Source organism: Fukomys damarensis, unplaced genomic scaffold (assembly GCF_012274545.1).
Source record: "Fukomys damarensis isolate Sample0158 unplaced genomic scaffold, DMR_v1.0_HiC HiC_scaffold_4, whole genome shotgun sequence".
NCBI classification, from domain to species: Eukaryota; Metazoa; Chordata; class Mammalia; order Rodentia; family Bathyergidae; genus Fukomys; species Fukomys damarensis.
In genome coordinates, this window is record NW_022900916.1 from 31,719,411 (window position 1) to 31,733,243 (window position 13,833).

Here is a 13,833-nt window from a genome sequence, read left to right on the forward strand (position 1 = left end):
CCTCTGCTTTGGGGACATTCTTTCAGACCACCACTTGTAGTAGGTGCTACACCATGTGGGATGCCTGGCTAGGGGGAGCAGAAAACAGCCTTGAGTGCACTTGGGGTGCTGGAGGGGCCCTCAGGCTAAGTCTTGAGAAGGGCCCAGGTTGTGTAGGTAAAGCAGAGAAGGGGCATGCTAGGAGGGTACAGGGGAGGCTGGGATAAGTCTAGATGCTGCAGGGGAAAGCTGAGGTGTCAATGTACAGTGAAGAGGGTGGAGGAGAAGCAAGAAAGACAAGTAGAGGCAGCAGGCTTTACGCATGGCCTGGCCCTAGTTCCCAAGACACACTCAGAAAGGCCCGAAGATACTCTACCTCTGGGTGTAAGGTTCACCCACCCCATGGCATGGGGCAACTCAAGGACGTTCTGTTCTTTGGGCCCCGGGCTTTCCCTCTACCTCATACTGCCCAAGGAATAGTGGCAAGACTACTGGCTTCAGCCACTGCCTCACATAGCCAAGCTCGGTCCCTCTCCCTGAACCCCCACTTCAGGGCACCTCTGGCCTGCTAGACTGGGGGCTGATGGTGCTATTCAGCTCCTGATGTTTGCTAATGTTTCCTAGGAACTAGGCCCTATGCCAAGGCTGTTATGTTCAGGGATAGGCACTTCCAGGATCTCTCGTACTGCGGTGTGAGAGGGGACAACGACACACATAGTGCTGTGCTGAGGTGGCCCCCAGGGTGGGCTGGAGAGGACTCCCATAGCAGATGCTGCTGAACGGGTTCACTGCCAGCTGAGAGAGGCAGGGAAGACTTCCTGGAGAAGGCCTGTAGGATGGGTCTCAGGCCTGGGTATATGATCGACACTCTCAGCCTCTGCACATAGAAACATTTCCCTGGATGATGGGATCTGTGCTGTTGTTGCTGGCTTTACTGTGACTGGTTTGTGAAGTCATTTTCCTCCCATGAGGCCTGGCAGACTCACCCCTTCCTTTAGGGGTGGGCACTGGGGCCTTGTCACCCCTTCCTTCTTCATGACTCAGGGCCAACATGTTGGAGATAGTCACTATGCCAAGGCCCCACTGGTGAAGGAGTCGTGCAGCAGTGCCTGTGCCCTGTAACCTGGGGTGGGGCTGGCGGGATGGGACTGAGGTCCCGTCCCGCCCTTGGTTCTGACACGTGTCGCTCTCTGCAGGGTGGTCCCTGTGGGGTGCTAGCGGCCGTCCAAGGCTGTGTGCTGCAGAAGCTCCTGTTTGGAGGCGAGAGTGGAGCCAACTGTGCTATGTAAGTCCGTGCTAGGCCTGGCAGTATGTGCCTTTCCCCAGGCAGCTGAGGAGTGTCCAGAACAAACAAGCAGGGAAGTGTGTGTGTTCCTTGATGTTTCCCGTCTCCTGGAGGTCAAGATGGGAGAGGTCATGGCAGCCAGCCATCAGGGCCCACGCTGACCCATGCATAGTGCAAGCACTTACCTTCCTTTCTGGGAACAGGGAGGGCTGGTGGGCACTGTACGCTTGGTTAATGGTTGCCGTAAGTGTCCCCTCAGAAGGCTGCACAGCAGCCGTGATACCTTCCACTCCCACATTAGCCTGAAGAGCCTCTGGCCCAGTTCAGGTCTCCCCTCTCTCCCACATTCGCACCCCTCTGTCAACAGCCTGAATCTCTAGGCTTCCTTTCTAGGCAGCCACGTTATTTTCCACTTTATGCATTAAGTGTTTGCACCTGGGCAACACATGGTCCTAGGCCTCTGTGCACAGATGGCGGGAGAGCAGGAAGAATGAGATACATTCTCTCCCTCCCAGAGACACTCTGTGAGGTCCAGCGACCCGGAGAAAGGCGTAGCCCCAACATGGTTGGTGCCAGGATAAAATGTGGGGAGGTGCTGCAGGTGGACAAGGTTTTCCCCAGTGGCAGCCTTCTTTTTTCTCCTCGCATGCCCAATTACTAGCTTGTACCCAGTCCTCAGAGCTACAAAACCTCTGGCCCTCATATTTTTCTTTTTAGTTGAAATATTACAAAAATTGCATACCCATTAACATATCACCCAGGTCAAGAGAGAAAATATTCCCAGCACTTAGGAGAGTCCCTTGCTTGTGGCCCATCAATACCCTACCTCCTTCCTAAAGTTATAGCTAAATAGATTCTAAACCCATAGCTTAGTTTTGCCAGTTCCTGAACTTTATTGAAAGGCACTTACTTGTTTTAAATTAGTATTTTGGCACCTTTAAAATATGCCCAGGTGTTGTCGAGACAAAAAGGCCAGTTCAGTTTGGAGATGCTTTTCTTTGGAAACAGGACAGGGATGGGGTGCACCAGCCAAGCTTGGTTCTCAATAGGACACTTCCCAGTGTACATGATTTTGCTTTAGACAGGGGCTGATCCCAGGTAGTTTTTCCTTTTTGGCATCCTGTAATTTAAAAAATTGTTTACAAGACAGTAGTCAGGTTATGGGTAGACCAAAAGATGCTCCTCATAAGACCAGCAGGGTGACATTTCTGTACCACAGTCTCACCTTGTCCTCGCTGCTTGCTTTGCTTCCTGCCCTGGGTCTGTCCACTGTAACTTCTTATTTTTGCAGGGTCACACCTCTGCATCCTCTGGAAGGCTGGCCCGGCACAGTGGTAAAGGTTTGAGTTTAATGTCACAGGCAGAGACCCTGCCCCTGACTCCTGGTGAGCCCAGCACAGCTTGGTGCTCAGGAGTACTCTGGATGGAGTGGCACTCACTAAGTGAGGGGCCCCTGGCTGTCCTCAGAGGGTGCACAGACTCTGAGCACATAAGCTGCTGCCTACCTCCCTTCCTCACATGCATGTATAGGAAGCATGCAGGGTATGTTTTCCCGGGTGCTGGGCAGGCCTATGGGGTTGAACAAGACAGATGTGGCAATTATGACTGAACAGAGTGGGGTGACATGAAGGCTGCCAAGGGTTCACCCACACCCAGCCATGAAGGGCATTGTGGGCAGATTTCCTGGAGAGGGCATTTTAACCTCACTACTATCCAAAGAAGGAGCAGAGCCCTGATTCCCCTTCACACGTATCTTTTCACACACTTGTTCCTCCCTTATTCTTTTTCCTCTTCCCAGATAATACCCTCAAAGTCTACCTAATGGCTCTTCTCAGGACCCATCTTCACAAAGTTCTTTCCTCACTTGCCAAGGAAGATACACCTGGGCTCACCTCTCCCTGAGATGGTGCTCTTGTTCTTCAGTGGACCCGCATGTCCATGTCTGCCCCTCTCCCTACAGAATACAAGCTCCACGAGAACAGGGCCTCTCCAGGCTGCCTGTTCCACAGCCGTGTTGCTGGCAGCCAGCCGGATCCTTGGTCCACAGGAGAGGCCCTCAGAATTTTTGTTGAGTGAACACATAGACAAGTGAATGAGCTAACCAGGCAAACGAGGGGAGGTAGAATGATATTCTAGTAAGGAAAACAAGATGTGCAGAGCCCTGAGGGTAGGGGAAAGAGCAGAGTGGTGCTAGGGGTGGCCAAGGCTGCATTTGGAGGGACAGGTGTGACCTGGGGCCTGGAGGTGAGGAAGGGCCAGGCTGCCACAAGGACCTGGGGCTCTCAGGACCATTAGCTACTCTGAGCGAGCTTTGGCCCTTATGAGAGACGTCTTATGACTCATTTAGCCCACTGCTGAAGAATTGCATTTGAACTTCAGTTTTGGACTTTTGTGGAAAAGTTGTAGATGGTTTCCCAACAACCAGGATGCAGTTTACGTTGCTTCCATTAAGGGCTGATCCTGCCGGGGCACAGGGTTGGCCTGGCTTCTTAATTGCCTACCATGCTACCCCACTAACGGATGTAAGGTCTTTTACTCCCTGTGTTAGTCAGCTTTTGTCATTGTGACCGAATACCTGAGAATATCACTTTACAGGAAGAGAGGTTAATTCTGGCTCCTGTTTTCAGAGATTTCAGTCCATGGATGGTTGGTTCCACTGCCACAGAGGAAAGGCGTGGCAGAGAGAAGCTGCGCACCTCACAGCAGCCTGGAAGCAGAGGGAGGGGAAAGGGCTAGTGAGAAGGGGACCATGCAGAGCTAAGACTGGCACATGGCACCCTGTCTGTCACACCATGCGGCTGGGCCTTAGGTGGTTGTGTGTTTGAAAGAGTCAATCGCTGGGCACCCTCTGAACTCTCCCCTCTAGACTGTGGGCAGCTCTGTGGAGAAACGGCTTCTCTTTGTCCTAATTTAGAAAAGTTGAGCACAAGAGTACAGAGATGTGAGCAAAGGGTACAGCTGGAGTGGGTGTGCATGGGCTGCTTCCGCCCAGCTCCGTGGTGTCCAATGGCCCAACCTGAACATCATTTTCATTGATGGATTGGGTTATGGATACTTCTGCGCAGACCAAGGGCCCTGGGTGGCTGTGAGTCTACAGCACTCCCTCTGGCTCTGAAATTCTGGGGGTACAGAAGTGATCTGGCTTTTTTAAAACAGGAGACACGGTCCTCTGTTGTCTGCAGGAACACTCTGATGCCTGCTGCCGGCCAGCCTGTCACGCCACACATCTGCAGCTCACAGCCCCAGGCTGGCCTTTCTTTCCTGCACTTGGAATCTGTGGGCCCAGGCCAGGGGGTGTGTTCTGTGAAAGCAGCGTGCAGGATGCAGTGGCACCCTCCAGGGAAGTTGTGCTGAAATGAAGGCTGCTTGGCCAGGGCCAGTATGTTTTTCTGCGGGACTGTCTGGCTTCATTAGTACTCATTCCATCAGGCAGGCAGGGCCAGGCGGCAGGCCACAGTGTTTTTCCACTAGAGGAGGGCTGGTGCCCTCAGCTGTTGGGTAGAGCAGATGAGCTTTCTTTCTTCCTGGCCAGGAACAGCCCTCAGAGACTGGCTGGATAGACACAGTGAAGATCAGAGATGCTATCCTATCATCCCCATTTCCCTTCAGAAATCGGGGTACTCAAAACTAAGTGGAGAGGCCGTCTTGAGATACCGTGTGGAGAGTAGAAAATACCTCTTTATTCTGAACCACTTGGGCAAATGCGGGATGTAATATTCCCTGCCCTCCCCCTCCCTGGACACTTTTCCTGGGAGGAACTGGACTCTTAGAGAAGCTTCTCCTGTTATAAGAGCCTGGCCAGGTGCCCGAGTCCTGTCTGACTAGGCAATATGGGACCTTTGCAGTCACTGAGGGGTCACCAGTGAAGGATGCTGCTGAGCTCTTTGGTGAAGGCCCTTCCTCCTTCCTCTGTCATTGCTGTGGGACAAGCATGCAGGCACACGTGTGCACACTGCCTTGTCACCTCTGGGGCAGGTGAAAGGACAGAATGGCAAGACTGCAACGAGGACGGGGGCATCTTACTCAGTGCCTGTATTCGCAGGTGGGAAGCAAAGATCTGGGAGCGCAGAGGGCTCCCCCAAGCCTGTGGGCCAGGAGAGAGGCCAGGCTTCTCGACTGACCATTGCACTTTCTCAGCTGCTGTGTGTCCTCTCAGGAAGATGATGGGCCAGGGAAGGGCGGGGAGCCTGGGGAAGTTACTACACAGAAGCTGGCGGGGAGATGCGCACTCGGAGACGCTGACAGGTCCTCTTGATGTTGTCACACTGCTGGGAAGACGGACTCGGAGGCAGAGGGACTTTGGTTCCTAAAACTGAGTGCCCGAGAGAGTTGGTTCTTCTTCCTTCCTCAATGTTCCCCCCCCCCGAGTTTTTACTAGCAGTGTGACCTTGGGTAAATTGTATCCATGCCTCAGTTTCCCCACTTAAAAAGTATAATAGTACCTTCCTCATAGAGTTGTTTTCACGATTTGATGAAATGATACATATAAAGTGCTTATTACCATACCTCACCCATGATAAATACTCATCATAGACAGGCTTTTAAAATCTTAGCTATTGCTACACGGAGAGTCTTCCAACTGAGGCGTACCTGCTTCTGTAGGTGGTAGAGCATGGTGTTTGGTAGGGTACACTCTCTGCCCATGTATGGAGATTTTCCAGCACAGGCGTTCTAAACAGGATACACAATCTAGGCATCCTCCTGGTGGTAGAGGTTTCAATCGGGGAGTGCTATGGGGAGACACCCCTCTACCCTGCACACACAGGTTCTGTGTTGGGACCTGGAGGTGGCCAGAAGGAGTAGAAAGGCTGGTGGGGGCCCTGGCTGCATCAGCTCAGCTGAGGATGGGGGCAGAGGAGCATGGGTGTAGGAAGCAGGATGTCCAGTGGTCAGGATATGGCCACCTCTTGGAGGAGGGCAGGGCAGGGGACAGGGGCCATGGGGGTGACAGAGACATATTTGTGCGTTCTGAATCCAGAGATAAACACCCTGTCCTTTCCCCTTCGTCCAACAAACTCTGCATTCCAGGCCCCCATAGTCCTTGGCATAGCCTTTTCTGAAACCGTGAATGATATTTTCTCCATGTTGTTTTCCTAGTTAGTGGTACCCCAGGCCAAGGCTCCTGAAAGCTTGCATTTTTCGGTTGGTTACTATTTCCTCTGAGGAGCAAGACGGCTTCCTGAGCCTGGAGAGGGTCAGGCAATGTGCTGGTTTATTTTCTTAAGAATTTTGAGTGCTCGCTGCTTGTTTCATTGAGTTGAAAGGTGCCAGTCTCACACCAGATGTTGGGAGCCCCTTTTTGAGGACTGGAGGTTTCCACAAAGACAGTAATGATAGGAACCACTGACTGGACCCTGACTGCATGCCAGGCCCAGGCCTTGGGCCTAACAAACATTATCGTGTACCAAGCTCCCAATGCCAATTTCTGGATGGGGAAACTGAGAGACCTCTCATTTTAAAGCAGCAGTACTTTGATCCCTAGTACCAAAACAAAAACAAAACAAAGCAGCAGGACCACAACAGCCTGGCTGTAGATCCTTGGCTGTATGTCCACCCCTGGGCTATGAGCACTTGACACCCACTGTGGTGGCTGCGTCTTACTCTCCCTCTTCCTTTCTCCTGTCCTGGAAGGAAGGATAAGTTTCCATTATTTGTGTGTGTGTGTGTGTGTGTGTGTGTGTGTGTGTTCATTTGTTTGTTTTCATTCTTTGCTTTCTTGGTGTTTTGAGACAAAGTCTTGCTGTGTAGCCAAGGCTAAGCCTGACTGCATGATGCTTCTGCCTCAGCCTCCCTAGTACTGGAATGACAGGTGTGCACCATTGCTCCCCACACAGCTTTCTTCCTCCTTTACAGATCTCCGAATGGAATTCAGTTGTTATTTAGTGACTGGAAAGCTGGAATGCCCCCCTCTGCATTCATTTGACCCCCAGCAAGATCTTCATCAAGCCCTTTTATTTGTAAAAGGGAGAGACTCACTAAGTCTAGTTTTTGAAATTAGAAAAAAATTCACAGAATGCAGGGAAAGGCAAGAAGCACAGCTCTAAAGAGCCCTGGAAATGTCACTCGGAAAGAAATGTCTATATTTGGCAGTTTCCCTTCCTCCCTCTCATTCCCTCCATACACCCGGAACCTCTTACTCACCATCTTTATTGCAAGACAGCTCTCTGCCACTTTTGATAGTGCTGCCTGCCTGTGCTTCCTAAAATTCTTTTGTTCCTCGCCTGTGTCTCTGCCTGCTGTCCTCTTGCTGCTCTGTCTCTTTGACCTTAATACCTCAGAGGTCTGCAGGTTCCCCTGGGCTGGCTGCTGCACTACCCTTCCCTGTCCTCTCTCTGGGCAATCTTTGCCCTGCCCCAGCATCTCTCCTGTGCCTCCCTGGGGGTCCCTGTGTGTACCTCAAGCTCAGTGAGTCTGAGGTGCTGCTCTTCATCCCCACCCCAGCTGCCTCCTGCAGCCACACACTTGTTGTCTCAATTGGTGGCATCATCATGTGGCCCCAAAAGCCATGGGGTCATCCTTGAGTCCTTCTTTTCCCTCTGCCCATGCCCCATATCTGCGTCTGAGTACCCAGCCAGTCAGGCAGGCTGTTGTCCCTCAGGCCCTGTAGTGGTGGCAGCAGGACATACCTGCCTAAGCTGTTCTCTCCAGGGCCCAGATGTCAGGACTGGTCGAGGCTGTGCCTGGGATGGTGGCAGCTCCAGGGCATGTCAGGCTCCACCTTCAGGGCTCTCAGAGCGCCCAGCCATTATCAGGACACTGCCAGCCTTCAAAGCCTCTAGAGTCCCCTCCCTCCAGTGGGTGGCCTCCTGCTCCATCCTTCTCTGAGTCTCCTCTCATGGCCTCCTCAGGAGAGTGCTTCTGCTTCAGGCTCGGCCATGGAGTCCCTAGCTGCAGGTGATGTTCTGAGGGCCAGGGGAAAAGGTGGGCCACCTAAACATGCTCCATGGGGCTGCGTCATCTTTGCTGTGCATCCTCATGAGCGTTTTCTTTCTTGTCCACAGGCAGCTGCAGCCTTCAGATGCCCTTCGCACCCGCTGCCTGGCCCTGGCCTTTGCAGACATCCTGTGGCGGGCTGGGAGCCAAAAGCGAGCCGTGGTCACCCTGTAAGTAGTTCCCAGGGCGCTGTCACCACTGCTTAGCCTCTGCTGGCACGGCTGTGGGTGCATTGGCTGTGGGCTCTTCTGGCCTTGGGTACAAGGGCTGTGTGTGCCAGGCAGCCCGGGCTGGGAGAGAGGCAGTGCTGGCACCTGGGCTCCAGCTCTGCTCTTGGAAGTTGTGTTCCTGTCTGTCCTCCCCACACCCAGGAATAACCCTAGGGAACCCTCTGAGATCACTTTGACACTCAGGTATACCTTTTAACGAGTTGTACCACTCCCCCCGCCCCCAGCATGCTCACAACTGCCCTGTCTCCTGGGTCTCATTCCATGCAGAGCTGGAAGTAGTTGGGGTGCAGCCGACCCTGCATTGTCTCCCTGACCCTCAGTTCATCCCTGCCCCCATGGCGCTCCATGCAGCCTCTCTTCTTCTCAGCCACATGGCTGAGCCTTAGTGAAGGGGGTAACTTCGGGGCTCACATTCTGGGGGACACATGGGTCACTGCAGCAGATTGCCCAAGAGGAGTGGCTTTCTGAGACCTGCATGTTTTTTTCAGGGCTGGCCACTGAATCCAGAGCCTTTGCACTAAGCTGCATCCCTACCCCTCCACATTTTAAAAACAGTTTGAGACAGGGTCCTCTTGAGTCACTAAATGAGACCAATTTTGGAAGCTGTTGCTTAGTGTTTATGGTGTTGGCCAACTGCCCGATCTGTTTAGAAAGTGAGGATGATAATGATTATTTAATGGGGTGATTGTGAAGACTAAATGAGTCAATATAAATAAATGATATGTAATAAATGTAACACTGTTACTTAGCTTGAATCATTTATCAATATAAATAGATGATAAATAATAAATGTGGTTAGGATGGCATCTGGCACATGCTTATTAACCCTGGCCCTTAGGGTGGACACAGGCTAAAAGCCGATGGGGCAGGGATTCAGTTTCTCTTTGTTTTGAGGATTAAGGAATAGAAATTCAGAGAGGGAAGGAGGCTGGTCCAAGGTCACACAGCAGCTAGTGGCACAGCAGGTCCCACGCCCCTGCCCTACTCATATTCTGTGCCACCATGGGCTGCACACCCAGAAAAGTCACAGGAAGGGTCGCAGTGGAGGCTTCAGAGAGAGCCGGGGCCCTGACCCCTCCATCTGTGACAATGATGCTGAGCCAGCACGTCCTTGTCTGCATGCACATTTGCCAGTGTGGGTGAGAGTCAGACGTCTTCCTACTGCCAGGCCTTGGGTTTGCCTGTTCCAGGCTTACCCTCTGCGTTGTGTTTTCCATTCCTTTTTTCCTACTAGTGAGTTTTCTGGGCCCAGACTGAGGACGAGTTCAAAGCAGGGGAAACAAGAAACTGTTGGCTCTGTACTTTCCTCTGGAGCCACCTTTTTATTTGTCCTCCTTTCATGACACATGTGGTTTTACCCTGGCTGGAGGGCATGGCTTTTCTCCTGGCAGAGGATTCATGCACCTTCTTTTCCTTTTTAGGGCTTCTGGAACACAGCAGTTCAGTCCAACGGGGAAATACAAAGCAGATGGAGTCTTAGAAACAGTACGGCTTTCTGGAAAATTATCACGCAACCTTTGGCTTTGTTTGGGGACTGTCTCCTTTCATATAAGTAAATCCACCCCCATGCTGGGATGGTCCACCCTCCCTGAAGCCCATGCCTTCAGAGTCCTCTCCCTGGGGTTGCAGATGGGGCAGAGGTGGGTGGCTTTGGAGCTGGACTCCTGCCAGGGTCACTTTATGTACCTTGAGGATGACAGGGCTGCGCTTCTCCATAAGACTACGAGATGCACTTGGCTTACTCCCAGCCTTTAGCATCTTATCTAGGATTCTTATGGGAGGGTGGGGGACAAGAAGGGAGGAGATGCATTTAGAAAATGGGGAAGGACTTTGACAGCCTGGGCACCAGCCATAAAGTCAGAGGTGGTACTATAAAAGAGGAGATGGACATTTCTATATTTTTGAAACTGTGGACACAGTGGAGATTTTCAAAATGGCCACCTGTTCACTGAGAATTGTTTTAACCATTTTGATTCATTTGTCCTTGCTTGGGGTGTGTGTGACCTTGGGCCGTTAATTAATGGCATTGCTTTGTTGATTTTTTTTTTTATTCAAAAGTATTTTTTCTTGACCTGCCTGAGAAAGCAAAGGGGACCTGATCTGCTGCTTCTCATTAGCTCAGTGGTGCTGTGACCCAGCCTGACTTGTGTGATTTGGATGTGGTGCCCAGCTGCCTCTGGCCCCTTCTCAGACATAGTGACTCTCTAAGGGGTATAGCCCTCCTGTATGGCTGTGCAGGATGCAGGATACTATGCCTTAGTGACAGGATGTGGGGCTCCTGGGGGCTCTCGGGTGGCCTAGGGCTGCCGCAGGACAGGCTGAGCTAAGCCACTTTCAGATGTGGGGTGCCACTCAGTGCCTGCTCCGCACAATCTCTGCTCTGCCCAGGGACATTGTCAGTGGGGTTTAGGCTGCAGAGGCTCACCGCATGGGTTGCAGCCCTGGATCCTGGGCCTAACAGCTCACCCCAGTGTGTCTCTTCTCAGCTTACACTCCACAGTGTGACGTGCTATGAGGAGCTGGTGACTTTTCTCCAACATACTGTGCATCAGGTATGAACGGTGATTTATTTTGTGCCCTATGCTTTGTCAAGCTTTCTCATTTCATCATGCAAGAGACAGTAGTGGGCGAGAGTTGTCCTCCCTGACATCCACACCCTGGATGTGGCAAGGAGGCTGGGCGGGGAAGCCTGTGCCAGCCTCTGGGGAGTGGGGAAGCATGATTTTAGGGCAGGGGACCCAGTCTCTCCATTGCAGCTGTGCAGACTGGTCATGGACACAAGGCTCAGGAAGCAGCTGCAGCTGGGGCTGCTGAAAGAAGGGCTGGTCTGGGCTGGGTCAAAGGGAAGGGAGGAGAAGTCATTAGACTGTAGCCACAGCGTCAAGCAGCTGCTTCCGTACATCTGAACTCTGTCCATGGAGGGGTCTCAGGACCAACTGAAGGATGGAGAGGAAGTGGATTCCTGGGTGGAGTTGGGAGCCGGGCAGTGATGAGGGAGACCCTACTGGCATCATTCTGGAGAGGCCAGGCCGACCCTGCTAAAGGACAGCTATGCACCCACTGCTGGCAGTGTGGTGTGCAGGACGGGCCAGAGTGAGTGTGGGTCAACCAGAGGCTCTGCAAACTACAAATAGGGCTACAGGTGCTGGCTGCATGGAGGAAGGGCTGGCACATTCCAGGGCCAAGGACCTGTCTTCAGAGCTATCAGGCCTGGCTTTGGACCCATTTTATGGCCCTGAATAGCTAAGACCTCAGGCAATATACTGAGTCCTCTGTCCCTCAGTTTTCCTACTTTTCACACATGTATAACAACAGTGCCTGGAGCAGGGCATTGTGCAGTGTGCCAGAGCAACAGGCTTCGAGTGGTGTTCTGTTCATTGTGACTATGGCTGGTGGTAGTCACCACTGTCACAATGATTTAAGGCAACCTCGAGGTGGGCTGTTGTAAAATCAAGAGGGAAACAAGACAAGGAGGAACAGTGTGAGACGCATGACTTTGGAGGTCCCAACCACAAGGCCTTGGCATCTGTGGGTCAGGCGGAAGGACAGAAGAAAGGCTGAGTCCTTTTTTCCCGGTGAGAGATGCTCTCCAAGCCTCCCCTCTGCTCTCTGCAGCCTTCTGCATGTGGGGTCTGCTCCCAGGGAAGGCCCTGGAGGTTTTGGTGATCAGCGAGGGCAAACTCAGGGCAAGTGGTACCAGGCCTAAAGCTCCCACTGTCAGAGACCCTCTCTCATCTTTTTCCCTCCAAGATCCATAAGTTCTGGGTATCCTGACCCTGACTGTACCTGAGGTTCCTTGGGGAGGAAACCAGCGGAGGCAGATGCAAGGGTTAGCAGAGGCACCGGCGCACCTGAGGCCCTTTGGTCCCGGAGCTATAATCTTGAGTGATGACTTGGCTCAGGAAAGCGCAGGGCCTGCATAGTGACCCACATTAGAATAACTTCCCTTCCATGTGGGCTGCTCCGTCTGGCATATGTATGGGAGTGAGTCCTGGCTCAGGAATCGGGAGCCCTGGGCTGGATGTCACTTGCCCCATGTCCCTGGATTTCTTGAATTCTTCGCTATAATAGCCCGAAGGGCCATCTCCCAATGCTGTGTGTCCCCACCTTGCCTGGAGCAGTGGGAGGGCCTGAACAGATGCCCAGAATCCTCTGTCTCACTGCTTGGTCACATGCAGCCTGGGGAAAGTCGCTGGGGCTCAGTTTCCTGATCTGGAAGATGGAGTAATTATCAGATTTATCAATTATCATAACTGACAGCTCCAGTCTTGGTTCTCAGAGAGGAACCTGAGGCCCGTGGGGAAGAAGGCTTTCCAAATGAGGTTCAGATGGTCTGCACCAGTGAGCAGGACCCCTGTGAAATCCAGGGTATACCCAAGAGATGGAAGAGCCTCGAGCTCTCCCAGGTTGGACATGGTGTCACACTGCCAGGCCAGGAAAAAGAGACTAGTGGAGCTCTGGAGGACAGAGGGGGCCCTTGGGATGACACAAGGTTCTGAGGCCTGCTCACTGCCCTGATGGTCCTGGGCTGGCCCCTTGTACCAAGGACCTTGCATCTTGGCCCTTGAGGGGGTCTCACTCTGTTGCCTGTGGCCCAGGGTTCCCATGAAGCCTGAATATGACAGGGACTATGCAAGGGATCCAGAGGGTGGGCCCTGCAGCTGACCAGGGGCCGCTTTCCTTCAGTGAGGCCTCTGGGCTCCAAGCCCTCTCTCCTGTCACTGGCTGCGGCTCTTGGCTGCCGCCCGTCAATACCAAACCCCAAGTTTGGCATGCAGGTCTCCCTCCACCCCCATCCCAGTTTATGTTTTTGCTGGAAGCAGTGGAGCTGCCTCAGCACTGGGCTCACCAAATCCATTTTTCATGGACTGGGCCTAAGAGGGGCTCTTTGTGCCAGGCCTGGAAATGGACACTGAGTGTCTTGGCCCAACATAAATAGCCCCCTTGCTGGGTTTTCATTTCCACTCCCCTGCAGGGTGAGGTATCTGGTGGCCCAGGCCAGCTAGGGATGCACCACCCCTGCCTCCCGTGGAGCCCCTTAGTGGGCACCCGTCTCTCCAGGGCTGTGCACTGTGCTGGAAGAATGGTCCCTTCTTTCCAAGTGGCCCTCAACATTGTTCCTGCCCCTGCCCGTAGTTTCCAGCCCAATTCCCTGCCCAGCTTGCCTTTTCAGCAGGCATGGTGCCCTTGTGGCCTCCTCTGTCTTGGCAGCTTGAACTTGATGAGATAATTTTAATCAGTGTTTTTTAAAAGCAAAAGGTTCACTCAGCTGTGTCCAGCAAGGGCAAGTTGCCCCAAGCAGGGCTTGTTTCTCCTCCCTCTGCAGAGGGCTCTGGGTACGGGCTCCTAGGGGGGTGCCAGCAATCAGGGCTGTCATTTCCCTTGTGGGCACAGGGAGTTAGGGCT

At 52.9% G+C, this 13,833-nt stretch overlaps 1 protein-coding gene across 3 annotated transcripts in view; it reads left to right on the forward strand.

The window, feature by feature from the left end:
- The window catches only part of Mindy4 (MINDY lysine 48 deubiquitinase 4), a 110,954-nt gene that overhangs the window by 56,847 nt on the left and 40,274 nt on the right, over window positions 1–13,833 (forward strand). For all 3 annotated transcript variants that reach the window (XM_033757586.1, XM_010628329.2, XM_010628328.2), the window contains exons 9-12: window positions 1,176–1,264; window positions 8,266–8,367; window positions 9,849–9,912; window positions 10,914–10,979. In XM_033757586.1, the coding sequence (XP_033613477.1) occupies window positions 1,176–1,264; window positions 8,266–8,367; window positions 9,849–9,912; window positions 10,914–10,979 (321 nt within the window). The remainder of the gene's footprint in view (window positions 1–1,175; window positions 1,265–8,265; window positions 8,368–9,848; window positions 9,913–10,913; window positions 10,980–13,833) is intronic.